The sequence below is a fragment of the Meleagris gallopavo genome, chromosome 7, assembly GCF_905368555.1.
Source record: "Meleagris gallopavo chromosome 7, MGAL_WU_HG_1.1, whole genome shotgun sequence".
Lineage (NCBI taxonomy): Eukaryota > Metazoa > Chordata > Aves > Galliformes > Phasianidae > Meleagris > Meleagris gallopavo.
The window spans coordinates 29,943,051-29,969,309 of record NC_139410.1 but is presented as its reverse complement, the minus strand read 5'-3'; the positions used below and the strand labels follow the sequence as shown (position 1 = coordinate 29,969,309).

The following is a 26,259-nucleotide window of genomic DNA, read 5'->3' as shown; positions in this document are numbered from 1 at the left end:
AGGCACAGCTTGGGAGCAGAACCATGGTGGCACTGCGTGGACAGCCAGGAGCATCAGCAAGAACATCAGCTGGAGGGCTGAAAGTGCATTTGATAGAAAGCCTTTGCAGAGGAGTTTGTTTTGCAAATAGATGCGTATTCTGTGTGCAGTGTACAGCCAGTGTCCGCGATTTTCCTTTGGGCTGAAAATTATTAGGAAATATGTCTAACTATTGGAGAGGGGAAGTTGCCCTCCTGAAATGAATCTTGATTTTATCTGTCTTTAAATCCAATTTAGATTTAGAACAAAACAAAAGAAAGATAATGAAGTGTCCTTTCTTACCACTGGGATGTGGGCCGTGGGACTGCTTCTGCTGCGTGGGCAGCTGTGGATTGTCACACAGATGCAACTGGATCCATGGCAGCTCACAGATTTGCCATTTATGCACAAAACAATCACAGATCCAAATCACACAAGAAAAAGGTTTATTGAAAAATAAAGTTCTCCCTAGTTTTTTTCTACAACAGTGAAAACAAAGCAGTTTTCTATGCCATTAAAGTACAGACATTTACGTTTCTAAAAAAAATAAAATAATCTTATCCTATTGAACCCCAGTAACTTGACAGTATCTGAATCACTGTGTTCTCATCTTTCCGAATCAAACTGTTTGAATGCAATATAATGGAACACAACTATTCAAATAAAGATGTTAGGAGAGAATTCCAACTGAACACACACAGTAACCAGTCTGACCCTGAAGTTCTTACAAAACTATAAAAACTCCAACTCCAAATTATTTTCTGCAAAAAGCAGCCTTTGTTTTTACAGATTTCAGTAGGTTTTTGTTTGATTTCTCCCCTTACAGTGTTACAGGGATTACTCAGAAGTTTCTAGCCTTTCCCTATGGAGATGCCTTCAGGGAAGGAATGAGACCAGGAAGCAGAGGGCTGCTCTGTGTCATCCTGCTGCACTCAGCCAGAGAGAGAACTCAGCTCAACCCAGCAGAGTGAGCATTCCTTTAAGTTTTAACATTTTTTATAATCTGTAGGGTAAGTTTTCTCAGAAAATTGACTCCCTTTTCCTTTCGCTAAAAACTGCCATTTCCTCCTCCTCTGCCGTATTCCTTTGTGAAAACTAAATAAAATGGTTTTCACTGTCACCATATTACAGCAAGCTAGTTAATGAGTGTAACAAACGAGTTCTGGGTATAACCCTGTTAAAATGAACTGCCCTCAGACAGCCATTCAGCATGATTTACCATGTACCTCTGTGACACCAGGAACGGCTCCAGGCCTGCCAGGAGCCGGGCGGGCCGTGTGACACACACTGCAGTGTGGGAAAGGTGGAGTTACAGCTCCTTTTATCAGTGCTTTGAGGACCTGACTTTATTTACCCATTTAATAAGCAGGTGGCTTTGTGCTATTGGGAGAGGTCTGCTGAACCCAACGCTAGTTTTAATTAAATGAATGTGTAAAGAATGACTCACATGGAAGCTGCACTTTGTTACTTTTCCCTGGAAGAAAGAACACGAGAAATGCCACGCAGCTGAGGTTCAGCCTCTGGAATTTTCAATCCTACAGTAAACATTTTACACTTGATACATGGAGTTTGCTCTTTACACATTCCATTTAAATATAATATTTGAATTTACAAACTAACTTAAAAAAACAACTCTAGAGCTACTTAAAAATATGAAGACAAGATTTAAGTCACTGACCATTAAACAAACTGTTTTAATGCTACAGTACAGCAGTATTAGTAAAGCATACTTAAATGAAACCTGTCCCTGGCCTTTCCAGCCTGAGCAGAAACCTGTATCAGCCAGTGCACCGTTCTCCTCAACTTTACAGTGGTCCCTGAACTGTTGGGGAAGAAAGAGAACCACAAATGGAAACCAATCCTAAGTCAAAAGCTGGAGGCAAAGCAGCTACAGGGAAAATGTCACACAGAGCCATGGCAAAAAGTTAGCACCCTTCAAAAAAAGGTTTTGAAGTTGAAAATGGTAACTGATATTCTCTTTAAAACAAACAAAAAATCAAAACAAAACTAGACTCCAGCACTCCAAAATGCAGAGCGGACAGTTATTTAACCAAGTTCTGAACCCATACTGTTATGGTGAGTCACACCAACTTAGTGATGATAAATGCTATAGCAGCAAGCAAAACTGGCTGCTGGTAACATGCACAGCATAACCTGCAAGGGTTTAGTCTTTATCTTGTAGGATGGTGCTTTATTAAAAAGGGAGAGCTGCTTTTTTTTAATTTGAAGAGAAATTAATGGAGGAGTCCCCTACCAGTGAAACCAGTGGGAGTTGTGAAATTAATTACTTGGATGAGAATTGTACCCAGCCTCATTTATCCCCCTTAACTTTCACTGAAGTAAAATCTGGTCCTGAAATGCACTATGAACAAAATACATGCCTAAGAAAGCAACTTGAATTTTGTTTATGTTGAGAGTAGCAGCTTGTAACCCATCTTTGTAATTTAGATGGGACACTCATTTCTGAGAGGGGAGGCAGTCTTTAGTTAGAGGACAACCCAAGGACACACAGGAGGACTTAAAGACAGAACAATGTGATTTAAGACGTTGGTGAACAGCCTCACTTGCACCTGATGATAATTTTGGACAAGTCTGAGCACCTGTCAGTGAGCAAGTTAACAAACAGCTGCGAGTGTTCGCAGCAGAGCTGAGCAGGGAGTGCACAGAAACCTGGCTCTGTCCTCAAACCTGTGCTGCTGAACCTGGAGCAGCAGCTGTTAGACAAAACATCCTCACAGAAATGAAAATAGAGATTTCTGCAGTCAGATGAACAGCCAGAACCTCTCCACTGAGGCTCATACAGTTGGATATGGACTCACAGATTTGGATATAAAGGACTGCATGTTAGGAGCACCAGGAGTCACCCTGTGCATTTCCATCTGAACACACTTGTATGTGAAAAATCAAGTGCCTCCCAAATCCAGTGCAGATCTTAATTCTTCCAGTTAATCAAATCAGGTGTGACTATTCCTACAGGTTTTTTGTTAACATTGTCTCCCAGGAGAATACAGCGGGTGCAGTTTGCTCTCTGTCATTACACAGACATCTGTCCCAGCAGGAGCATTCGTGTCCAATTACACACACTCAGTAAAAGGCATTTCACTGGCAGAAGCAAATTTTGGTAAGAATCAGTGATGTTTGGGTATCTTTTATCTTATTAACCCTTATGTTTTTAGAGCAGATCTCCCTGTTATTTCAAAACATTCAAAATTTGTTCTGCTAACAGATACACAGTGATCGAGCACTGGGTTTTACCTGCAGTTAGTGTTCCATTATATTTGTTCAGACAGTGTCCACATTAAAAGCAGCCATCCAAACCCCAAGTAAAGAAAAAAAAAAAGGCACATAAACATTAAATATTTGTAGGAGAAACAATCTGCTATAAACAAACACAGCTGCGACTATAAAGCACAAAAAGAAACAAACTAAGCAAAAAATGCAAAAAAGCAACTCTATTTATACATGTGCAAATCAACTTGCATATATGAAATAAATGAGGTTTTTATTGGCATTTTTAAACAGTGTGTATTTACCAACTTTACCTTTCAAAGGCAAGCCATAATTTTATGTTAATAAATATGTAAATGCTTCTCTCAAGTTTTCTAATCTCATAGGAACAACATTTTTTGAAAAAGCTAGGTCACATACAAAAATACAAAATTTTAAAACAAAGAATGTCTTGATATGAGAGTTATGTTTAAAAGCTTGTAAAATGTTCTTCTATGCAACTTCTGACGTTTTTCCCCCCCACCAATCACCAGTCAATATATTCCAATGCCAAGTCATGCAAAAACCTGACTTCTGATTTCAGAGCAGAGGGAGCTGCAGGCCTTATTGGCTGACTGAGCTCTGCAGCACGGTCCCACCTCAAGGACCTCAAGTGGAATATTGTGACTCCACCTTTCCTCTTTCACTAGGAAGGAAAATAGTTCTGACACCTGGACAGAAGGCTGGCCTCTGTTCTAGAATGGGAATTTTTTACGAATTATTAAATTGTTCAAAGTTGTAATAGTCCCACATGGATTTGCCTGCGTGCTTATCTGCAGAAGGGCTCTGCATGATTTACTGATGCATGAGCAACACTGCTCTGTGATGGGAGAGTGAAACATCAGCACACTACAATTTCTTCACTCACGGTTCTTAGAGGATCTCTCTTTTACAGAAATTTTGATTGAAGCTGTATTTCATAAAAGTAACACTTCTGAAAGAAGAGGTCCAGCTACTGTATTTAAAGTTAACAATGCAGGCCTATGAGACTACAGCTCTTGATTCTTTTCTCTTTAAGATTAAGGACTCATTCTCTATAGATTTCAGTGGAAATAGAATCAGACCCAAATGATCCTGAAACCAGATTTAGATATCCTGTCCCTGGCTGAAATGCCAGTGGCACCTGTGTTTGCTGTTTCACTTTTGCCAGTATGCGGTAATTCAGCTCAGTAGGCTAAGAAAGAAATAGTGCTACAGCATGAAAAAAAAGAACAGCTTATAATAGACTCTCCCTGCTGTGGTAAATGCAGACTTACCATTGAGCAAAGCACTAGACCAGAAAATCTTATAATAACAAATACCAAAACCCTCCCCATCTATAAAAGTTTAGAGGCAAAATAAAATGCCGTGTGGACCATTCAGCAGTGGGAGTCAAGCAAATATGTATTTACAGCCAAGAATTACACTGCAACAAAAACTACGTGTTTTGCATTTGTAAGTGCACACATCCACATCTTTGTTTCCGATGTAATTCTCTGATATGTCATTCTGAATTAAAATCCTGCCTGAGGAACCTCAGGCTGAACTAGGAAAGACAAATCTCTGCTGTTGCCCCCACATTCAGCACCAGGTAGAAGTACACACTGCCGTTAATACACAGGGTTTTGCAGTTGCACAAATATGCACAGCTATGTGGGGAATAGGTGATATAAATACAAAATGAACTGTTGCATCTGCTCAGACCCATTTCGAATCCTCCTCCTCCAGCTCTGCTGGGGTATTAAAACTATTGCAAACCACACTTCTGTTGACTGAAGCAAATGCTGAGATATGCTAACAGTAAGAATGTTCATACTAGTTGTGGTTTTCTTCTCACACAAAATGTTTGCCTCTCATTAAAGGGCCCTGCTATTCTGCTTTTGGAAAATTACTCTAAGATACAGCAGATTTTTCCTGGCATCCCAGGAACTTCAACATTTCCTCACAGCCTTGTGGCTGCCCAACAGCCTCAGGATTACAGTCCTGTGTTTGCAGCAGTCCTATGTATGGAGTGTTACAGTGTAACACCATCAGGAGTGTTGAGGCAGGAAACCAATTGGAAAAAGGTAATTTGCTGCTTTTACATTGAAACTTAAAAATTTTCTGCTCCCTTGTTTTAAAAATTTATCCAGGATTAAAAAGCAGTTCTCTTGAATGGTCTTTGGTAGGTCAAGAGATGGGAAAACAAAAGTTTCTATGCTTTTCATGGCTACTCGGTAATGGTCATCTTTATGAAAAAAAAACATGCTAATGGGAGTTTTTTCCAACACAGAAAGAACACATTCAAATCCCAAACGTGCTGACTATGACTGCTTTCAAAATACACCACGGACTGTTTTCTCAATGACCTTAGCAAATTGTTTCCTGCCTACAAATGGTGCTGCCAAGCATGCCACCTTCTGCTGAGAAGAACCTTAGTTACCTCTACAAAAAGAAAGTGGTGTCAAAGATTTAATGTGCTGCTTCAAACTCTTCAATTTTCTCAATTTATAACTGGTGTGCCTGTTAAAAAAAAACAGAAAAGAAAACCTAAAAAAACACCAAAACCCTCCTTCCCTCCCCAAGAGAAAAACAACCAAAGCACCCACAAGATCAGTCAATACTTTTCTTAGCAGTTGTCTCCTCTTGTTCTTCAGAAAAAAATTCTCTTTAAAAATCTAGCTAGTTATGAAGACATTTTACATTTCTACCATACAATAATTATAGTTAGCTTAGTTTAACCTTTCTATGTCATTCAGCAACACTTTAACTACTGGAAGGCGCAGCAAACTGAGGCTCTAACAATAATATTGCTCCAAAGATGCTGAATACTTTTTGCTTCACACAGTATTTCTAGTAGACAGACTACAACAGAAGCATGGGCAAATTCCAAGGATTACTTTCTAAATGGGACCAGTAAACTGACAAGTCCATTCCTAAAAAGGCAGCGTGTCTTTGAGGCTTTTCCACACTGAAGAATGCCCCAACCCAAGCTGGCTGTCGGGTCACAAGCTGCCTGCTTGCTCACTCATAGTACTTTCTGTTCAGACTGCTCTGGTGCAGCAGCTGTGATGCAGACAATACTTTGTATACAAAGCTTAAAACAAACAAAAAGGACTGGGCCCAGATAACCCAATTACAGAATATAGAGCTATCTTGTGATTCCAAATTCTTGTGAAGTAAACCACTTTGTAGCCATTCAAGACAAAGCAGTACCCAAAACAGTGCATCTATAATAAATTTTACTTCTCCCCCCCACCCTCCCCCCAGCACACTTTTTTCAATTTTCTACTGGAATGACACTGAGATCTTTTTGCTAACCATGACCAGGGATGTTCAAACTCATCCAAAAATAGAAAACACTTCACCCAAACAACAAAAAAAGAAGTTTGATGGGCCTGGGAGTTTTCTACAAACTATTCTGTGCAGTCATCTTCAAATCACTGGAGAACACGAAACTCATTTCTCTTCGCAAACAGATGAAGCAATTTGAAGAGTTGCACTGCAAATGTTCTTATAGGAAAAAATATCAGTTAGCTGTTTGCTATCAATCCCTCCTCTCAGTAGATAATTCTGCCCAGCAATAATAGCTCTGCCTGCAGCAAAAAACCTGGACAGAAGTGCAGGAATTAATAAGTAGCTCCTCTCAAAACTACTTACATTTTGTCCTCTACTCAAAAGAAGCCCTGCTGCTGCTATAGGCAGTCTTTACAAAGCGCAACCTGTCCCTTAATGTAGTCCCTGCATGGGCAGATTCTTCTGTGGGTTGGGTGGGATCCAGCACAGCTGAACAGTAAGAGGTCACCTTGGAAAACACAGTGCTTCCTTCTTCCATCAAAAGAGGGGACCAGAATATCATTTGCAGACTCCACGGTGAGACATTCGATGTTATGCCTAAAAAGGAAAGCAAGCCATCAAACGTGCAGGAGTTTGCAGGAGTTGAGTATACAGTTTCATACAGTTTCCATCCTTCCTCACCACGGATGGGTATAATACTGCACTACATACTAAGTTAAGTAAGATCAGAGATGCAGGTTTTCAGACACTAATTTCTTTTTGCTTGCACAGGTTCTCTCTGCAGAGGGCAGCAGAGTCTTTTTAGCATTACTTCGTGTCTTAAAGATTAATGAGAGAAGTTAAAAAGGAAAAAACATTTTTGATTGTTCCTCAGATCTGATGTTTTAGTATATCATGGATTTCTAGTAAGACAAAACCAAAATCGGAAAGCAGGAGAAAGTTTCATTGATTTGAGCACAAATATCTGCCAGGCAAACCACACCACACCAGGCATCCCGGGGCAGCCCAATGTGAGGCTGAGGTGCTGGTGCTGTGCTGCAGAAGAAAGGATAACTCAAGTTGCCATTTTCTGACCACAAAGCTTAAAAGTATGAAGGTAGCAATTCCAGCAGAGTCTTTTTTCCAATTATTCTGGAAACAGTGGTAGCTTTAGAAGTAGAATTTAACGGATTTTTTGTCCACAGAAACACAATTTTGTCTAGATAGATAGAAAAGAACAAGAGCTTGACAGAAACTTTTCATATGTGAGCTGCTTCTGTACTCCGCTGGAAATTACAACTTTTCAAATAAAATATAAAAATAAAATCTGTCTGCAAAGAATACAGAAAAAGGTGAAGATGGAAAACCTGTAAGGCACATTTGCTAGCAGCCATTTTGCAGCCCAGCCTTTGAATGCTTTGCTTTCATTCTGAAAGGAACACAGGCATGTTCCCAAAGAAATGGCACCTGAAAGCAGCAATAATTTCCTTAATGCATAGCTGGTAAGAACTATAAAGTGGTACTAATACCTCTAAATGCAGCAGGGATCAGAAATCTTTATCCAGGACGCTATTGACAAAAGGTTTGCAGAGATGGTACTTGGAATTATTAATGAATATATGTTTCTCAGTATGGATGTTAATCGTGACCAAAGAGGGAGCTCAATAAATGAAAGAAAAGCAGAACTAGGCACTGCATTTAAAATCATGCAAGTAACTGGTAGAAATCAGACAATGTGCAGAGAGTTTTATTTACTGCAACAAAACATTTAATTTTTGAATCATTCCCTTCACCGCACTGCCAACCACGGCTGGGATTAGTGTAAGGCGCCATGCCAGTTCACTAGCTCTCAGGAATATATGGCAAAAGTAATACAGAACAGTGCACCTGCTCAGCCAAGGCTGCAACATGCCCAAGTTTTACAAGCCCACTCAAACACAATCATAGTCCTGGCATCTGTGATATTGCTTAGTAAGCATCTCTGCTTGTTGCAAGCAACTCCACACCAAAGGGCAGCGCAGCGTGCAGAGCGTGCACGTAGGAGGTGGAGGGAAGAAGGAAAAGCTGTGAATTTTTGGCTTGGTGATCGCCTCTGTGCTGTATTCCTCACTGCAAAAACACATGCTGCATGGAGCAGTGCTGTGGGCACAGCAGTAACTCCTGCCATCCGCTGCTGTGAAGGATGGACTGCTGACCTCATGGGTTGCTGCTGCCAAAACACACAGTGCCTCTCGACACCTCCCCTGCTCACAGAATCCGTGCACTAAGCACCTTATGTGTCAAAAACCAGAGCTATAGAAAGAGACAAATAATACGTTTGTGCTTTGGGGTACTTACTTAAGCAGAGCTTTGTCCTTGTTAAGATGCTGGAAGAAGGAAGGCTCACAAATGAGCTGGCTTTCCTGACAAACTTGTTTACAGGATTTTCCAGGTTCAGCAATTTTCACTTGAAGGGCACTTAGTGGGGGCCACATCACTTGCCCATGACAGAAATCCTGCAGTGACAGACAACATTTCATTGTGATGAACCCAGTGTCTCATTAGCAATTTTCTCTATTAATCAAGTAAGCGATTATTATTCCAAACACTCATTTAGAGCTCACTGTGGTTGTACTAAAATCACGATGACAAAGAATAAAAAGAATTTTTTGGTGTGGGCGAATTACTACCTTTGCTAGTTGAAATGGGGTGGTATCATTATTCCCAAAGCAGTTTCTTTCCCACCTTTGATTAATCACAAGTATCTGAATCTCTCTTTATTTCCACATACCCAACCCATTTTGGCTCTGTGACTCCTGTTCCACCAGTTCCGTGCTTAGCAGAACTATTTTGGTAGCAGCACAAAGTCTAGGAGGAAGTTCCAGGGGTCAGCTACCCTGCGGGTGAGACGTATCTCTGTGGCAGGTAGTGAGCCATCTGGGCAGGATCAGGGGAAGTCACAGCAACGCTGAGGAAGTGAACTCAAAAAACTGATGATTTCTATAAGGCAACCAGGGTTCAGAGAGTCTGTTTGTTCTCCTTGATTGAGCTGACAGTCAAAGTGCTCTGCGACAATGAAAGAAACTGGCCCTAATACATGCAGTCAAGTGTCATGTGCAGCAAGAGAGGGAAAGAAGAAATGGCATCCAAATACACCTGCTAGCAAAAAAGAAAGTAAAAGTTTTTACAGTCTTGGCATTATACATGAAAAAAGTAAATAACATTCCATTATAGTTGGCCATTACTTCAGTATTTGGTAACTCTCATCAGACGGGCATCAGAAAGTTTGGGCCCACTCCACCACCATCATGGTTTGCCTTCTCCTGACAAAGCAAATATTTGTACTAACAGGTCTCAGACCGTGACCTAGGGCTTAGAAAGACAGAACTACTTCAAAATTTAATGAATGAAACCTCCAAATAACAATCAATTCTTTTTTTTTTTTTCTCCTCTGTTTAGATTTCCTCTGCTGAAGCTGGAAGCTTTTGTACCCGCAGCTTTAACCATAAATTTAATACCTAAATAATTTCTCAAACATCTGATAGCACATAGCAGAAGATCACAGTTAGACCTTATCTGTGTTTTATGACACTTATTCTGATAATCAGTTTCATATAATCACTGTAAACGAACTGCCAGTTTGTACAGCTGCTTTATTTGATATCATTTTGATGAACCAAAGTAGCAAGAGGCACGTGTACCTAATCATCTAAATGTGCCAGAGAAACAAAAGTGCTTCAGGCACAAATTGAGAAGAAACAAAAATTCAGAGAGCAAAAGTGATTTTTCATGAACTCCCATTGCGATTTAATTTTTTTTTTTACTCATATTTGTCATTAAAAGGTTGCATTAATTTTTTCGGGTTAGTGCATTCTATAACATAAAAAGAATAAACTTTCGTATTTGGAAAAAGTAATTTTAGTGGGTATTTTTGGCAGAATAATTTTACATAAGGCAGGTTAACAGTAGATGGTTTAAGGTATTTTTAAATGAGATTGTTTCATAAAGGTTGCTTTGTTATTTGGACTCAGGTGCTCTGCTTATTCTGAACTTTTATAAGTAAACACTTGATGCAGGAGGGAATTTATCTATTGTAAATATTGGATTGGATTCATAGTTTGTGAGGGCAGAAGGTAAAGCTATTCAAAGACAAGGTAATGTTTTGTGAGTCTTCACCATTTGCTGGAAACTTCAGCTTGTAATATGTCTTAGTGAGAAATATTTCTCCAAATCTAGGCCAACACCAGCCTCTATTTCTGCTCCATAGCCTGGTGGGAAGGCTTCCTCAGCGCTGCTGCCCTCACAGATACCAGCACACAGAGCTGTGCCGTCACTGGCTGGTTTACCTATCAACTGGGCAACCTAAGTTTGGTAACTTCGGCCCAGTCTATCTTGTCACACAATCCCACACACACACACATAGCATTAAAATAAATAAAAGATGCTATTTAAAACCAAAGGTTAAAGTTCAGCACAGTCTGTGATTATACACGTTCTACCTATAATCATAATTTCAAGGTGAGGTGGACTTAGCCCGTATAACAAGCTGCTGCTGTCCCTGCTCTTCCCTCCAGCTGAATGCCCTCATCCTATTCTTTTTGCCAGCTTTGGTGCTCAGCTGGGTCATATTAGTTTGCTCATTCAGTAGAGAGCAACCACAAGTATTTTCTGCTGGGTTCCCAAGTACTCCTCAGCTGGACCACACTTCTCCAGGTCAGCGTGCCTGCTCAGTCAGCCCTGCTTGGCTCATCCAATTGCTCTGAGTTTGCAGCAGGGAATCCTGCAGCTGCTTTGGGAGCTGCTGCAGTTCCCTGGCTGACAGCAATGCTGATCTGAGCAGTCCTACCCTTGGGTTTGCATCCTGTGCTGCCCTAGCAGAGCTGACACAGTCATCTGTGGAGCCTCGGAGCCAATAGAACCAAGGGACCTGCTGAGCTGCTGGTTGGACCAGGAAGAAGGAAGAGCCTGGAGTGAGTGAAAGCTGGATCAATCTGGCTAAACCAAGTACTGCAAAGTGACAACCACAGCTCTCAGCAGCTCTCATTCCACACCCTAAAGACCTTCAGTTCAGCTGCTGGATCTGAAGATGCAGGGAACCCATTATGCCTTTGTGAGAATACTGTCCTGGCCCTGACCCAAGTGGGGAATTACAAACAATTCTTTGAAATCTGACAGTTTCATTGTCCCATAGGGTGACCTACATGTTTCTATACCTGGCTTTTTCACATTCAAAAATTACCACGTAGACCACACACACTTATGCTTACCACACCTTGCAATCTGTGAAAAAGACCAGCTTCTTGCATTCAAGGCCAGGCTGAATGAGGCCCTAATCAGGCAACCTAATCTAGTGCCTATTCTATGATATATCCATTCCTGTTCAGAGCTTCTGTCTTCTCTGTTCTACCTGTGTCCAACCGCAAGCTCTTTAAAACAAGGTCTTCACCTCTATTTTTGCTTCACCTGACACGTCAGGCACAGTGCCAGGTAAATGCAGGTAATAACAATATGGAGCACCCTGACGGCTGTGAAGCAATAACAGCTTTTCACAATTAGTCAAGCAATGAGCAACACAATAATGCTGTATTTAGTTCTGAGGAGGTGTGATAAAGGCAAGGTCTTAACCCTGGGGAAGGCGTAGAGGGCAAAGAAACAGCTTAGCATCTTTGGGGCAATCTCTAAATTGACTCTTTCTTCCATATATTGAGCTCCATACCTTCCTTATTGACAAAACCTCTCATTTACAGCTAACTCAGAAGAATCAAGAGAAGCAGAGAGACTTTTACCAGGCTATGATGCCAGTGTAGCAGCAAAAAGCATATTGTGTTTGTTGGCAGGAAGTTGGAAGAGCTATGTTTTTTTAACTAAACTTTTGATCTGAAGCCATGTTATTCTTTATTACTATCTGTAATACTGTCATATTTCAGAAATACAGGTACAGGAGCCCATCCAGTATTTCTGAAAGAAATTCCAGAAGTTAATTGGCTTAACAGAGATACAGGTTATTCTTATCACTCTTCTGCAGTAGGCAGAACAAAAAGTAAGATGTTGGCCTTTGCAGCAGATCTGGCATTAGGCAGAAGTCCAAGCACACATTCAGTTTCTAGAAATCAGGATCCGTCCAGTTTATTATTCCAACTCAATACCTTTTGCTGATCTCAGCATGCAATAATGCAGAAGTCCTTTAAGTTACAGGTTCCCAAACCAATTGAATATTTGAAAAAACTTCCAAGAGGTTTTAGCCTAAGTGTAGTTCTACTGCAAAAGCATCTCTGCATTTATGTGATTCTTTGTGGTCCAAAGGTTTTTTTGTATGTGTACATACTGAGAATGTCAGCTATAAAAGAAGTCGCATTCATGCTGAAAAATTACTTTGCTTTTCTACTTCGTCAGTCAGCAGAATAAGGTTCTTCATATAAATATCTGTCTATAGACACATATATATAATAGTTTTAAAAAAAACTCCTTTAGCTCCTGAAACACAAACAAGTATATCCACTTTTGCAAAGATATATGGTAAATCAGGCATTCACAGATGAACCAGAAAAGCAGAGTGAATATTCTGGTAGTCAGCACTTTGCCTTCACTGCTCGACCGCCTCTGCATGCACAAAAATCTCACTGGTACAGTATCACGTGGGAGCTTCACAAGCCAATGCACAGCTATCCATGTTTGTATCCAGGTGAACCCCATGGGAAGCTCATCTGAGCAAGCAATTGTCTACCAAACGCTGCACACTGTTTCCACCTCAACAGCAACATTAGGAGGCTGTAGAATTGAAAAAGTCCCCCCTTCCCAGTGTAAACCAAAAGATTCACCCACAATAAAAGCTCATACCTGTCTTTCAATAAATGCATTCATCCTCTGAAGCATTCCCTCGCAGGTAAATTCATAGGGCAAATAAGGGTCAATCTGTTGAAACATAGTGCATTGGGTTAGATGTGTTTTTGTTCAAATGAGCATTGCAGTGTGCTGTGGTAGCTGCTTGTATTCCAAATACTATATAATAGAAGCAAATACACTCATTAACAAATCTCAATTTGACAAAGTCATCAATAGTTTAATTTTTTCTCCTTTGCAATGGCTATAAAAGTTGCTCAATGATCACCTTTAAGGATATGCCAAATACTAGAATTTCAAGGCTTATTGCAAAGTAAGAGATACAAAGCTAGCCCGAGACCCTGCTGGATGTTAGTTTCAGTCCTGGAATTGAAGTGAAAAACAAAGCATTGAGACAAAAAAGGATGTGATACTTTCCAAAACATCTTCAGTTTTTCCCCCCTTTATTTTCTTCATAAAGAAAACAGAATGCCACTCCATAAGTGTCCAGGCATTTCAGGGTTAGTTATGTTAAGGCTATTGCATCAGTCAAAAGAGTTAAGCTGATACTGGACAGCCCGCAATGCTCTATGAACAACAAGGAAGCCTCAGTGAATGCACAACACATACATGGCTTTATGATTTACGATGAATTTGTATAGAAATGTGAGTTTCATCTCACATTTATTTCATTCAGGCAAGATCCTGACTTACACAGTCAGGGTAATCATGACTAAATCATGATTATCAGATACAACAGGGATAGAATGACAGTATTTTCCCCCAGTAACCTATGAAGTGCAACACCCTAATTAAACTAACATTATGAGGCAGTCTACTCACGTACCATGATATACTCTCAAGTATTGATATCAAATTGAGAGTACGTTTCTCACCTTTTGATTCAAAATTGATTTCACAGCCTTCTCCACTTCAGAAAGATCATTGATGTCTACAGTCCAAACGTGGGGCTTCCCAATGTAAACTTCAGCATAGGGATGCTGAGATGTTAGCTGCAAGGAAAAAATGGCATTGTTAAAAATGACAGCGTTAGGATTGCTTTCCCCCTCACTCTCTTCACCAGGTTTGGTGAATAAAATACACTAGTAGAATGCAAGAACTCAGCTAGAACTGAACAGTCAATTTCATTCCTTCTGAGCTATCTTTCAGATTCTCCATGTTTAAATTCAGAGGGTGAATCGAGTAGGGAAAATGAACATCTGATAAGAATGCAGCTCATGAGCAACATTTGTACACTTCCACTTGTGGCTTTGCTTCTCACAATATCTAACATTGCAGAATAGTTGCTGCTTACATTAATTCCTCTTCGTGCGACCCAGTCTGCCCTCTGTGCTGGGCACAGCTCCTTCACTGAGCAGTGCCAGCTGTCACAGCTTGCCACTGCTGCCAGGCCTGGTTGGACCCATGTGACTGGCTGCCAGAGCTGGCACCCTTGCCCTATCTCTCCAAATTTCAAACAGTTTCAAGCTTCTATGAGCAGAAGTGTATAGAAGATCATTTCTATAACTCAGGATGAATTACGACTGCTATTTCTGTTGCTACTGTTACTACAAGCATCATTTGACATCAAGGAGAGTGTCAAATGATACTCTCCTTGTTAACTGCTATTTTGCTCAACCCTTGGTCAGAAAGCAATTTCAATAAATATTCCAGTAGATAACCAAAAAAAGCGATCCCAGAGATGGCTTGTAAGATTCCTCAGCTAGCAGGATGGCACTGCAAGTGAATTTTGTGACAGCTTTCACCATCCTTGCTCTCTTTCTCACCTAAACACAAGGAACTAACTGGAGCTACTCAACTGCCTGAGTTCCTAGGACACTTCTGTTTGAACTTTACGCTGCAGAAGCTGCATTTCTATTGCTTTCAGTTCCAACAAAAAACTCTTCCACTGTGCCTTTAAAAATATGGGCATAGGCAGTCCTTCAAATTCTACAAAGCCTTAGAAGTCAGGCGCTAGACCACTCTTCCTCTACCATCTCAGTAGGCAGAGAACAACGTTACAGCCAGGCCAGGTTCGGAAGATGAACAACTGTACTTCCTAGGCTAGTAACTGCTTGAGTATTGAGAATAACCAACAACGTGTTCTTACTGCAGCAGACATTCTGCACCTGTACTTACAAAAAATTAAAACTATTTCTAATACTGAAATGCTTTAATTAGCTGAGGCTTGATATGTTAGGTACTCATCTGGCCATGAGCCAGCAGTGTGCCCTCGTGGCCAAAAAGGCCAATGGCATTCTGGGGTGCATTAAGAAGAGCGTGTCCAGCAGGTCAAGGGAGGTGATCCTCCCCCTCTACTCTGCCCTGGTAAGGCCTCATCTGGAGTACTGTGTCCAGTTCTGGGCTCCCCAGTACAAAAAAGACAGGGATCTCTTGGAAAGAGTCCAGCGGAGGGCCACAAAGATGGTGAAGAGCCTGGAGCATCTCCCCTATGAAGAAAGGCTAAGTGAACTGGGTCTGTTTAGCCTTGAGAAAAGACGACTGAGAGGGGACCTGATCCAGGTTTATAAATATCTGAGGTGTGGCGGCCATAGCGGTGAGGCCAGTCTCTTTTCAGTGGTACGTGGAGACAGGACGAGGGGAAACGGACATAAGCTGCAGCACAGGAAGTTTCGCACGAATGTGCGTAAGAACTTCTTCATGGTGAGGGTGACGGAGCACTGGAACAGGCTGCCCAGGGAGGTTGTGGAGTCTCCTTCTCTGGAGATATTCAAGTCTCGCCTGGACGCCTACCTGTACGACCTGGCGTAGGGAACCTGCCTTGGCAGGGGGGGTTGGTCTCGATGATCTCTAGAGGTCCCTTCCAGCCCCTACAATTCTGTGATTCTGTGATTCTGTGATCTAGCTATAATTAAGACTTATTAGAATACTTCTAAGTAGATTTGAAATTAATTTCTAATTTGAAGTCCTTTTGCTCCCTAAAAGCAGAAAATTATTTCTGTGGGGAAAGAAACCACACTCATCAAACACATTTCAACTAGACTTGCTTAGCATACAGTGTTTTCTTTTCCTTTTTTTTTTTTGCAAGGAAGGGTAATGGAGAGGAGCTCTCGATACAAATACTGGTACCAAAGAAGCTGCTGGAAGGTGAATTTCTCTGTTGTTTTTTTTTTTTCTTTCCTGTTTCTCTTACCTGGTAGAGTGGAAGCAGGTAACTGCCCACCCCAGATCCAGTGCAAACAAACTCTACTTAGAATGCGTGATTGGTCAGTGGATAATTAATTAATTTTCAGAATGACACAAATGTTTGTTGTTAATACTTGAAAAAACTGGTAGAGGGATGGAAGAACATTTTTAAACTCAAGAAATCAGCACCAAGATAAGTGGATCTAAATGCAGTTGTGGAAACCAGTTACAACAAAGGTTACTTTTATGATAGATCAACTGAGCACATGAATGGAGTAACATTTGTTAAGAACGTTCACTGTATTGTTTTGTACTGAAGCTGTCAGTAGGGATTATTTTTCTGTGCAGGTCAATTGCACAGTATTTCTGTTACAGCTGACAGATGTCAGCAGGATTTAGCAGAGCATTCCATGCACTAAAACTCCTACTAGAGGTAGGTGGGTCACAAGCAGCCTGACTAGTTTTAGTGTTTGGGCACAGAACAACTTTTAGAAGAGAGAGACAGGTGAGCAACTCAGAAGGAAAGCTCTGAGAGGTGCCAAGTCCTCTGGTTCAAATGGGTTTCTCTTCATTACTGTTATCTCCTTTGGTGGTAGCAATGCAAACTGTGGGAAGGGCTGAGGTATGATGAGCTGAAAGGTACCTACAGCCCTGGCACGCAAACTTATAATCAACTTCTGTTCATGGCTGTAAATAGGAAACTGTTCTTTGCCCCTCAGCATGCTGGCACTGCTCAGTACACAGTTTATAAAGCCAAAACACACCATCAGTTAGGAGATACTGCTGTGCAAGCTTCTCATCACCTAAGCATTCCTTCAGAATAGTATGTAAAGGAAATACCTATACACATCTATGAAGAAGTTATGGTCACAAGTAAAAGACTTGATATCAGAAAAGGCTACGTGACTACTAAATGCTTGCAGGTGTTGTAGGCTTGTGCCATAGCTGACTGGCTTGCTTAGCCTTGTTCTTCTCTTAACAGAGGCTAGACACTCTGGCTGTTTTGTAAGCTTGAGGTTTAGTTTTCCTCTTATCTCAAATAGTCAGTTCTCCAAATTCATTTTGTGTTCAACTGCAAATAGAGTTTGTTGTTAGCATTAATAGCAGTGCTCAACCGTGCTTGAATAGATTTTTTTCCAGAGAAAAAAAATAAACATATATACAACAATCCTACAAAAGCTATTCTAAGAATTATGACATTTATTTAGTTCCTCTGAAGAACACAGTAATATGTTTCTTTCACTAAATAAAAATGCTTTCCAACAACACATCATGCATGACCTGTTCCAGGTCAGAACATCAGGTGTACAAATACAGTTTAGTTTATGGTTTGTGAATAAGAATTAGCAGAACATACACACAGGTACAAAGGTAAAGTTTAACAGTATGTGAATAAGGACTGCTAATCCCACTGATAATAACAAAAATGACAGTTGTACACCTTGCAATAAACTGTGAGCATTTATGCAACTTCTCCTATATTGTGTTACTAAAAAGAAATCCACAATCATTTTCAATAAAGAACCTATCAATAGTAACAAAGCTTACCTCTCGGAGTGTCGGCTTGCCTTTGAAAAATTCTGTGTTTTTGCTACTTTTTGGTGGATTAAATCTTAAATTCAGAAAAGCACATCCATTAGCAATAGCCTCTAAAGGAGCAGGCCCTTCATAGGGAAATCCAAGACCAACAAACAGCTGAAAAGCAGAAAAGAAGGTCTGTCTTAATGTTTGTTCTTTACAGAAATTGAAAGCTAAGGCCTAACACAAACAATCACACACTCAGAATATACAAGCCTACAAAAAACAACATTAAGAATAAAATGTGATTCAGCAGCTCACTCCCTCATACCCAAGCAGTAATGGAATGTCCTGTCAAACACATTTAACAATAATCTTCTGTAATGAACTAAGATGGCTTTTCATGCAGCTGAGGGAACAACAGACTCCTTCAATTTTTTTTTTTTTTTTTTTTTTGGAGGGGGGGAGAAATCATTTGGTGATTGATTGATACTCAAATGAAACTCCTGGGCTGCCTTGCAGGTACAAGTTTTATTGCAGTAACCACACCGAACAGCCACAGTACTGTTTTCCCTCTCTCCCGTATCAGCTAACTTGCTGGTTTTGCCAACACGATCCTGGCAAGCTGGTTGAGTCTAATTAAAACGGTAGGTGGCAGCAAACATCAACTGAAGACACTCACTAGTCAGCAGAGGTTTGCAAAGGATTAAGTGGATTCAACGCCCCAAGGTACACTGCAGGAGGTAAACTGCATCACAAAGCTATTCCCTACAGTCAGCTCACACAAAACTATTCTTATTGCCAGCTGAGATGACAGGTGCTCTAGAAAAAGCAGCGTTTTTCCTCAATGTGAAGAAACCTAGTATTTTGTCAGAGTTACATAGCATTTATTTGTATCTTGATCCCTTTCTTGACCTAGCATAATTCCTGAATTAAATAATTCTATTTGAAAGTATAATGGCAGAATGAAAAGCTCTGATGATAACAGCAACGTCTCAGCAATGCCTGACAACCCTATATACATACATATGTGTTTATATAGCTACTAATTTTTTCAGAATGAAAGGGAATCTTTGTAACTGTTAGAATATTGGAATTCATGTATTAGAGTTGTGATCAGAACCATGCATTCAAGGAATTCCAATGATACTATTCTACTTTGTTTTCTGCAGCATGGAAATGAATGCTAGTAACACAAGATTCACAACTGATGGCCCATTCTAGGAGCTAACCTTACCTCAATACACAGACCTGCAGTCAGTAGTGCTGTGCACAGGCATTGCAGCATTGGCACTCTCTGACCCATGACAAGAGCATTTTTCTAGGTTGGCCATCCAAAAAAAAGGTTAACCTTCTCACCTTGTTTGAGAACATACAATTTTCACAGCACGGAGCTGAATGTTGGTTCTTCAGTTTTCAATTTTCAGGTTAAAAAAAGTAATCCACTTGCACAACGCTTCTCAGCTATCTTGGTGAGAAATCTTACAGGAAATGCTCTGGTAGCTGATAAAAAAAGATCTGAACAACTATTTCCACCAAAGCTAGATTATTTAAATTTGGGTTTTATATGTGGCATAAGATATATCAACTTACAGTTGAAAAAAAAGAAAAAAAGGAAAAAGAAAACATACTAAATTTCACATCAAAAGAGGTTTAATTTAAAGGAAGGAAATCTTTTGAAAATAATAAATTAGATGTGAAACTATTTCATACAATCTGCATGCAGGATGTTTGTTTTTTTTGTAAAACTACTCCTTAGCTTAGGCAAAAAACCAGCTGAGAACCAGCAATTAAAACCATCTGAAGCATCAATTCTCCTATGATCCTGTGTTTGCCTATTATGTAGAGAATGCAGGTTTGTTTGTTTCATTTTTCACTTTTTTAATAAGCTGCTGCTGTGCACTGTTGAACAGTTTTGTGTCTGACTGGTCCGTTTACTTACGAGTAAGCTCCATGGGGAAAGAAACATGTTTTTATGTTTTGACAGCACAGAGCACACAGTCAACACTTAATCTATAATAAATAGCCTACCACCTGTTTCACATCAATTTTCAAGCCTTACTTCTAAGCAGTGGCATACCTTTGAAGAAATAAAGGAAGATGTTCCTTATGGCTAGAATGGTGGTGAGGTGTGCATTGCCTGCTGCCCCTGGGCCTCACAATGCAGCCCAGCTCATTCCTGCTTGCAGCCCTCAGCTCCTCCTTCCAGCCTCCCTAATTCTTCCAGCACTCTCCCTCACATCATCTTCATTACCTCAGCTGAGATCCCCAAAGAGAATCTACACCCTGCTGTTGGAAACTGGCCTTACTGAAGTTCCTTGCTTAGTATGAGATAAAGACTGTGTGGAAGAGAAGGCTCTCACCCACAAAACAACAGAGATTTAGGACAGACTATATTTCTACATGTTTGTAACATAAAACAACACTGCTGCCTCCACACAAGGCTCCTGACCATGGCTCTTTTCCCACACGCTGGGCCTGTGCAGACCCAACTGCTTCACCCTGTGGCTGCAGCTCCATAATGAAAAGCTTCACATTTGAGTGTGTTGGCAGCATGACTGTAGGCACACACCCAGAAAGGCTGGCCTTGATCTTGACTTGCTAGCTGGAGCAAAACTGCTATGCAAAGTAGAATTCCCTTATCCGTCACTGGTAAGTTAGTGCTTGAAAGATTTCATTCTGTATGTGAGCATTTTTCTCAACTTCAAAATGTTTTTGAAAGCCACACTGTTATTATTCACGCAGTTCTTTAAGTGGGCACATGCCACAGTAGGCGGTGTGTGCTTATACCATATGTAATGAGATGATTGCCAGGAGGAGTTTACAGTATAAAAGTATATCTACAGGAGATAACAGCAAGATAAATACAGATGTAAAATGATTATCAGCATCATTTTTCTTTTGTTTCCTGTTTTTAAACCACTTCCTTGTTTGCAAGGTCTGGTACCCATGTGCACCTGCAGGTCTGCACAAATCAAAGATGGAGATTCAGATCTGCAATCTCACTTGCACAACTTAAACAAATACACAGGTGTTGAAACCTTTGCAAGATTACTTTGGTTTATCATAAGGTAGGCTCTTCAGAAACCTCTTCTGTCTTTGCAGTGAAATGAACTGCTACAGAATTTCAGGCTCTTAAGCAGGTCAGTGAGCATCACGGCACCCAAAACACCACTTTTCTGATCGTAATGTCAGCATTTCTGTCACGGTGCAGTAGCTAAATGGGGACTTCTCTGGCATGATATCTGACATGACAAGTACCTTGCAACCGCTGCCATGAAAAGCAAATTTAAAATTATGCATTGTTTGAAATCAGTGACTTTCAGTTAACGCTAAGCAATTTACCCATGGAATTTACACTGACATATTGGGCCGTTATTAAAATGAGTACTTGAACAAATAATCTAAATTATAGCCCTAAGTATAAAACAAGGGTTGAATATTTTAACTGTATAATCCTCAACAGTGGAACAGAAATATTTCATATTTCAGAGACTAAGTGCTGCAGTTCCACGAACAGGGGTGTTTCTCTTTTCCTCTTCCCTTCCTAGCATCGGTGCACTTCATCTCATTGACTCTTTTGGGCTGGTAGTTTATTGTTGCTTTTGTGTGCCTTTTTACTGGACTATTTTGTATATACTCTTCTGAACTATGGAAAGAGAAGTACAGCAAAGTCTTTAGTTTACTATCTCAATACATTTTTCTCATTAATATAAAATGCCGTCTGAAAACGTTTTTGCTTTTGTGATTGAAATATCTTCACAACAGATTCGCTTTTTAAATGCCTGTTGAGGTGTTTTTTGATGAGTCTGGAAGTGAAACATACATTACTTCATAAAAGGCAATATCAAAAAAGGTCGAAGTTCATTTTCCTATTTATGCTTATCACAGAATCACAGAATGGCCAGGGTTGGAAGGGACCTCAAGGATCATGAATCTCCAACCCCCCTGCCACAGGCAGGGCATCAACCTCCCCATTTAATACTAGACCAGGCTGCCCAGGGCCCCATCCAACCTGGCCTTGAACACCTCCAGGGATGGGGCATCCACAACCTCTCTGGGCAGCTGTTCCAGCACCTCATCGCTCTCTCTGTAAAGAACTTCCTCCTGACATCTAACCTAAATCTCCCCTCCCTCAACTTAAAACCATTTCTGCTTGTCCTGCAGTTATCAACCCTTTCAAAGAGTTGATTCCCCTTCTGTTTGCAGGCTCCCTTTAGGTACTGAAAGGCTGCAATGAGGTCACCCCGCAGCCTTCTTTTCTCCAGGCTGAACAAGCCCAGCTCCCTCAGCCTGTCTTCATAGGGGAGGTGCACTACTTTCATTAATCGCCATTCCAAAAGCATAAATGACCGTTTAGTAGAAGAATTTGGATTCCCTCAAAAATTTGCAAGGACAGGGAGTACAAAGTTGCATCTGAAACTTTCTCAAAAGGAGGGGTATTTCTCAAAATCTCAGTGCTGGTTCTCCCAGGACAGCCTGGTGCCAGCCCAGCTGTGAGCAGGAGAGTTGGCATGGAGGCTGCATCTTGCCTCAGCATCTGCTCTGATGTGCTGAACTGCTCCATATCTTCTCAGGAATTGCTGCATCTCTGCAGCTTGTCATACACCACACAGCTGAACTAGCCAAAATGGATGTTGAATAGCACCTCTTGCTTGAGAAGCACACTTACGCTGAAATGCATTGCTTTGTGATGTACTCCAGGAGAAAATGGCAATTGCATGCTTCTGAGAATAACTGTGTCCTACACCAAGTACCAAATATGAACTAAAACCTTGTCTGAGCTGTTACCTTTGGAATTTTCTGTTTAAAGGCAAAATAAAGTGGTGGAAAGTAAGCTGACAGGTGTGGGTCACTTCAGTTGGGTGACTTGTTGAAGTATTATTTAGCCCTAACTTTCTAAAACTAGATCATTCGTAAATTTCGTAAACTGACCTGACAAAAACGTGCTACTACAATGTTGAAATCATATACGATGAAAGAATCTTTGCCCTTGGATCTTCAAGTGTATGTTTAGAAAGAGAAATCAAAAAGTTTCTGGAAGCTTAAAGGGAAAGTTTGTTGCTTAGAGACAGTGAGCAGCAGGCTAGATAGCTCAAATGAGTTCTGCATGCACACATGTTGCCGCCAGTGAGGTACAGCTCCTGTTGTTCATGGATTTTTAGCACACTGATTGTTCAGTGACAAAAAGCCTTAACTAAATTCATTATGGGGCCTGGTCACGTTGCCTGGCAATTAAAGTGATTATGATTAAAAAGTGTCCTTGGACATCACTGGATGCATGTGCACACTCACAGGAAGCTTCTCAGGGCACAATGCTCCCTTTCAAGCCAGCTTGATTTCTGTGAAAACCCCGCACTGACGCTAGCAATTCAATGCCACGAACTATTGATATAAACATGATGAATTCACAAATGTAGCAGATGGCCAATGGAGACAGGTGAGTGGTGCTTTATACTAAGCTACGTTAAAACGTTGTCTCAAGAGAGATCAGAATGAGAAACTGTGAATGTACAGGCAACAAGAAGACTTAGATCAAGAGTGTAGATTAACACTAAGAATCAACCATATGCTAAAGCAGAAAAGCCATGGAACCTATGAGATGCTAAACATCAGTTAGCAAAAACTAAAATAAAGTCCCATATAAAAAATCAAACAAACAGCTCTGACTGAAAAAGTGCAATTCAACTAAATGATAATTCTCAGTTTCCACTTTCAGTATCAGGATGCTGCTGTTTTTATCTTGACTAGATATATTGGAACAAGAATTATACAGGGGTAATAACCAAAATTAATGGTGCAGTAAGACATATTTCATTTCATTATCAGAACTACACTGCACTCTGATTTGTCTGACAATAAAACAAAATAAGTATTAGGAGAATTGGATGGACTCCTAACTGCTTATTATCAGGCCAAAGGTTTGTTAGCCTGGTTACATCTTTTAATTTTTCTGAACCACAGCAGTGTTTCTTGGCCATCTGATAAAAAGAATGCAGTACATTTTGAAAGGATTTTCCTCAGTGTTAGGGGAAAAACAAACCAACAATGCACAACAGCATAGCAAATCAAGTGCCTGTAGGACTCTGAAAAGAGTATAGATTGAATCCACACTTCTCACAGAAATTCAGTTTATGAGAAATAAACAGTTTGCTGATCACAGGAATACCTTGCCACCACAAGCTAGTATCCTCCATTGGATCTCACTAGTCAAAGTATGGAGTAAAACTAGACTTGCTACTTCCGATCATAAAACCCTGTGCTTAACTGTAAAACACACATTAACTTGAATTTGTCCTAAATTATATCTTATATTGCATCTTAGCATATACCAAATATAACCACTAACTGGAGAAGCTATCCAGTTAATAATAAAAATAACATTTTTAGTATAATACATCTAAGTCAGCTAATAATGATGAAGACTTACTCAAACATAACTTGTACTATGAACTAATGCTTTTTTTTTTTTTTTTAATTAATTATAAGGACACCAGTAATTCTGCAGGAAACTCATTAATTTAGTTTATTATTCCACTCAATAGAATGTATTTGCTTTTGCACAAGAAGTGATTGTTTGTGCTTGGAGTTATTACGATGTCAAAATTCCACCCACATTAGTAATGTAGTTAATACAGTGATTTCATACTCCACGAGGGTGAAAGCTGTGTAATCTCAGTATTATCTGTGATGAATGTAAATGTTGACTTTTTAATCTGCAATATTATGTGTATCTGTATGTATGAAGTACAAACACCCAGAGGTTGCCTTTAAAAAGTCATAATTTGCCAACAACTGTCACGCAGAGATGTCAAATTACCATCATTTCCCCCAGCATTCAAAAGGAGTTCTCTATTGCTATGTGGGAAGACTGGAAAATGCTTTCTCTTTTCTTTTTTAATATTCTTCTGTGGAAGTGCACAGCAAGAAACCATCAACAGTGGAGATTAAGTTCTACATATTTTGCTAACTTTAAACACACAACCCCATTTATTTCACCAACCGAAAGTTAAACATTCTATTTAAATGTAATATACTAAGCATCTTAGTGATGTAAAATGTTCCACAAGGATTATGGGAATGGCAATGAAAATCCAACAAAGCATTCCAATTGCAGGGACAAAAGCTTATTTATTTAAATGTATACACTGTCCCTTATCTTGACCTCCCTTGACTAAGATGCCACAGGCAAAGTACACCACAAAAAGCATACTTTTCTGCTCTCTCTCGTCTCTGCACAATTGGAGCAGAGGGAAGAAAATGAATGGAGAATGAGGGCTTGCCTTTATTCTTTTCCTCCCTACAGAATGGGGTCACTTCATGTTAAAGTCATTGGTAGGGCAGAGCAAACATTCCTGTTGTACAGCTTTCATATATTGCTTAACTTTCACATTATGGATCTAAAACAAAGTATTCTCTCAGCTGATAATCTCTTTGAGCTGAATACAACATTTAGGAAAATGAAACACGAATTTAGCCACGTTTTTCAAGCTCCTTGTTAAATGTCTCCCCTAGATTGTCCCAATTTTCTAGTAATAGCTGTCAATCCAAAAAACACGGGCACAGTCACAAACGTGTTATTAGCATATGGAAGAAAATTAAATCTCTTTTTCATTGGATCATTTATATTTCCAGTACTTTAAAATTAGGAGCACAGTTGTAGGAGGTGAAATGCATGTACTTCAGATACTGTCTCTTTACCTATTTTTGCTATTTCTCCTTGACAAACTTACCTTGGTTTCTCTCAGTAAAAACTGCAGATCCCGCCCACTGAGTATACCATGGTTTTTTACATAGCCAGGAATATAAATCGTGCTTGTCCCATGAACAGTTCCATGGACTTCCATATAGGTGTGAATGACATCCAGATAAGCCTTCTTGTCCTGTAATAGCAACAATAAAATATGTTCAGGCTTTACACATTTCAAGCAGAGATCAAGATCAGATACCAAAACAACAGAAAGGGAAGAAGTTTATCATTCTCACATTTTCTTGCATGATTCCTCACACGGTCACTCTTACATTTTCTATGTGACTCATATAATATCCAATCTTTCATTACATTTTTAGTTTTCTTTTTTATTAGTTTAAATAAAAAAAAAGCAGCTTTAATATTTGTAATATATGTAATAAATAAATAAATACCAAGGTTCCATTAATTTCTAACTGGATAAAACATAGGTCACCAGGTATCTGTATACTCAGCACTGCCTAAACAGTACTTGTCTTCAAATTGTGAAAACAAAAAACAATAACAATCCCCAAACAAGAAAAACT

General features: G+C 40.0%; 1 protein-coding gene across 4 annotated transcripts in view; it reads right to left on the bottom strand.

Annotated features, from left to right (window-relative positions):
* Positions 1-447: 447 nt before the first annotated feature.
* Positions 448-26,259, bottom strand: part of MGAT5 (alpha-1,6-mannosylglycoprotein 6-beta-N-acetylglucosaminyltransferase) — a 115,526-nt gene continuing 89,714 nt past the window's right edge. For 3 of the 4 annotated variants that reach the window (XM_085228765.1, XM_085228766.1, XM_085228767.1), the window contains 6 exons: positions 25,716-25,865; positions 18,013-18,159; positions 14,214-14,330; positions 13,336-13,410; positions 8,857-9,014; positions 448-7,137 (listed from right to left, as the gene is read on the bottom strand). In XM_085228765.1, coding sequence (XP_085084891.1) covers positions 6,939-7,137; positions 8,857-9,014; positions 13,336-13,410; positions 14,214-14,330; positions 18,013-18,159; positions 25,716-25,865 — 846 coding nt within the window. In that variant the 3' untranslated portion in view covers positions 448-6,938. The remainder of the gene's footprint in view (positions 7,138-8,856; positions 9,015-13,335; positions 13,411-14,213; positions 14,331-18,012; positions 18,160-25,715; positions 25,866-26,259) is intronic. The other variant, XM_085228768.1, reaches the window with a different exon arrangement.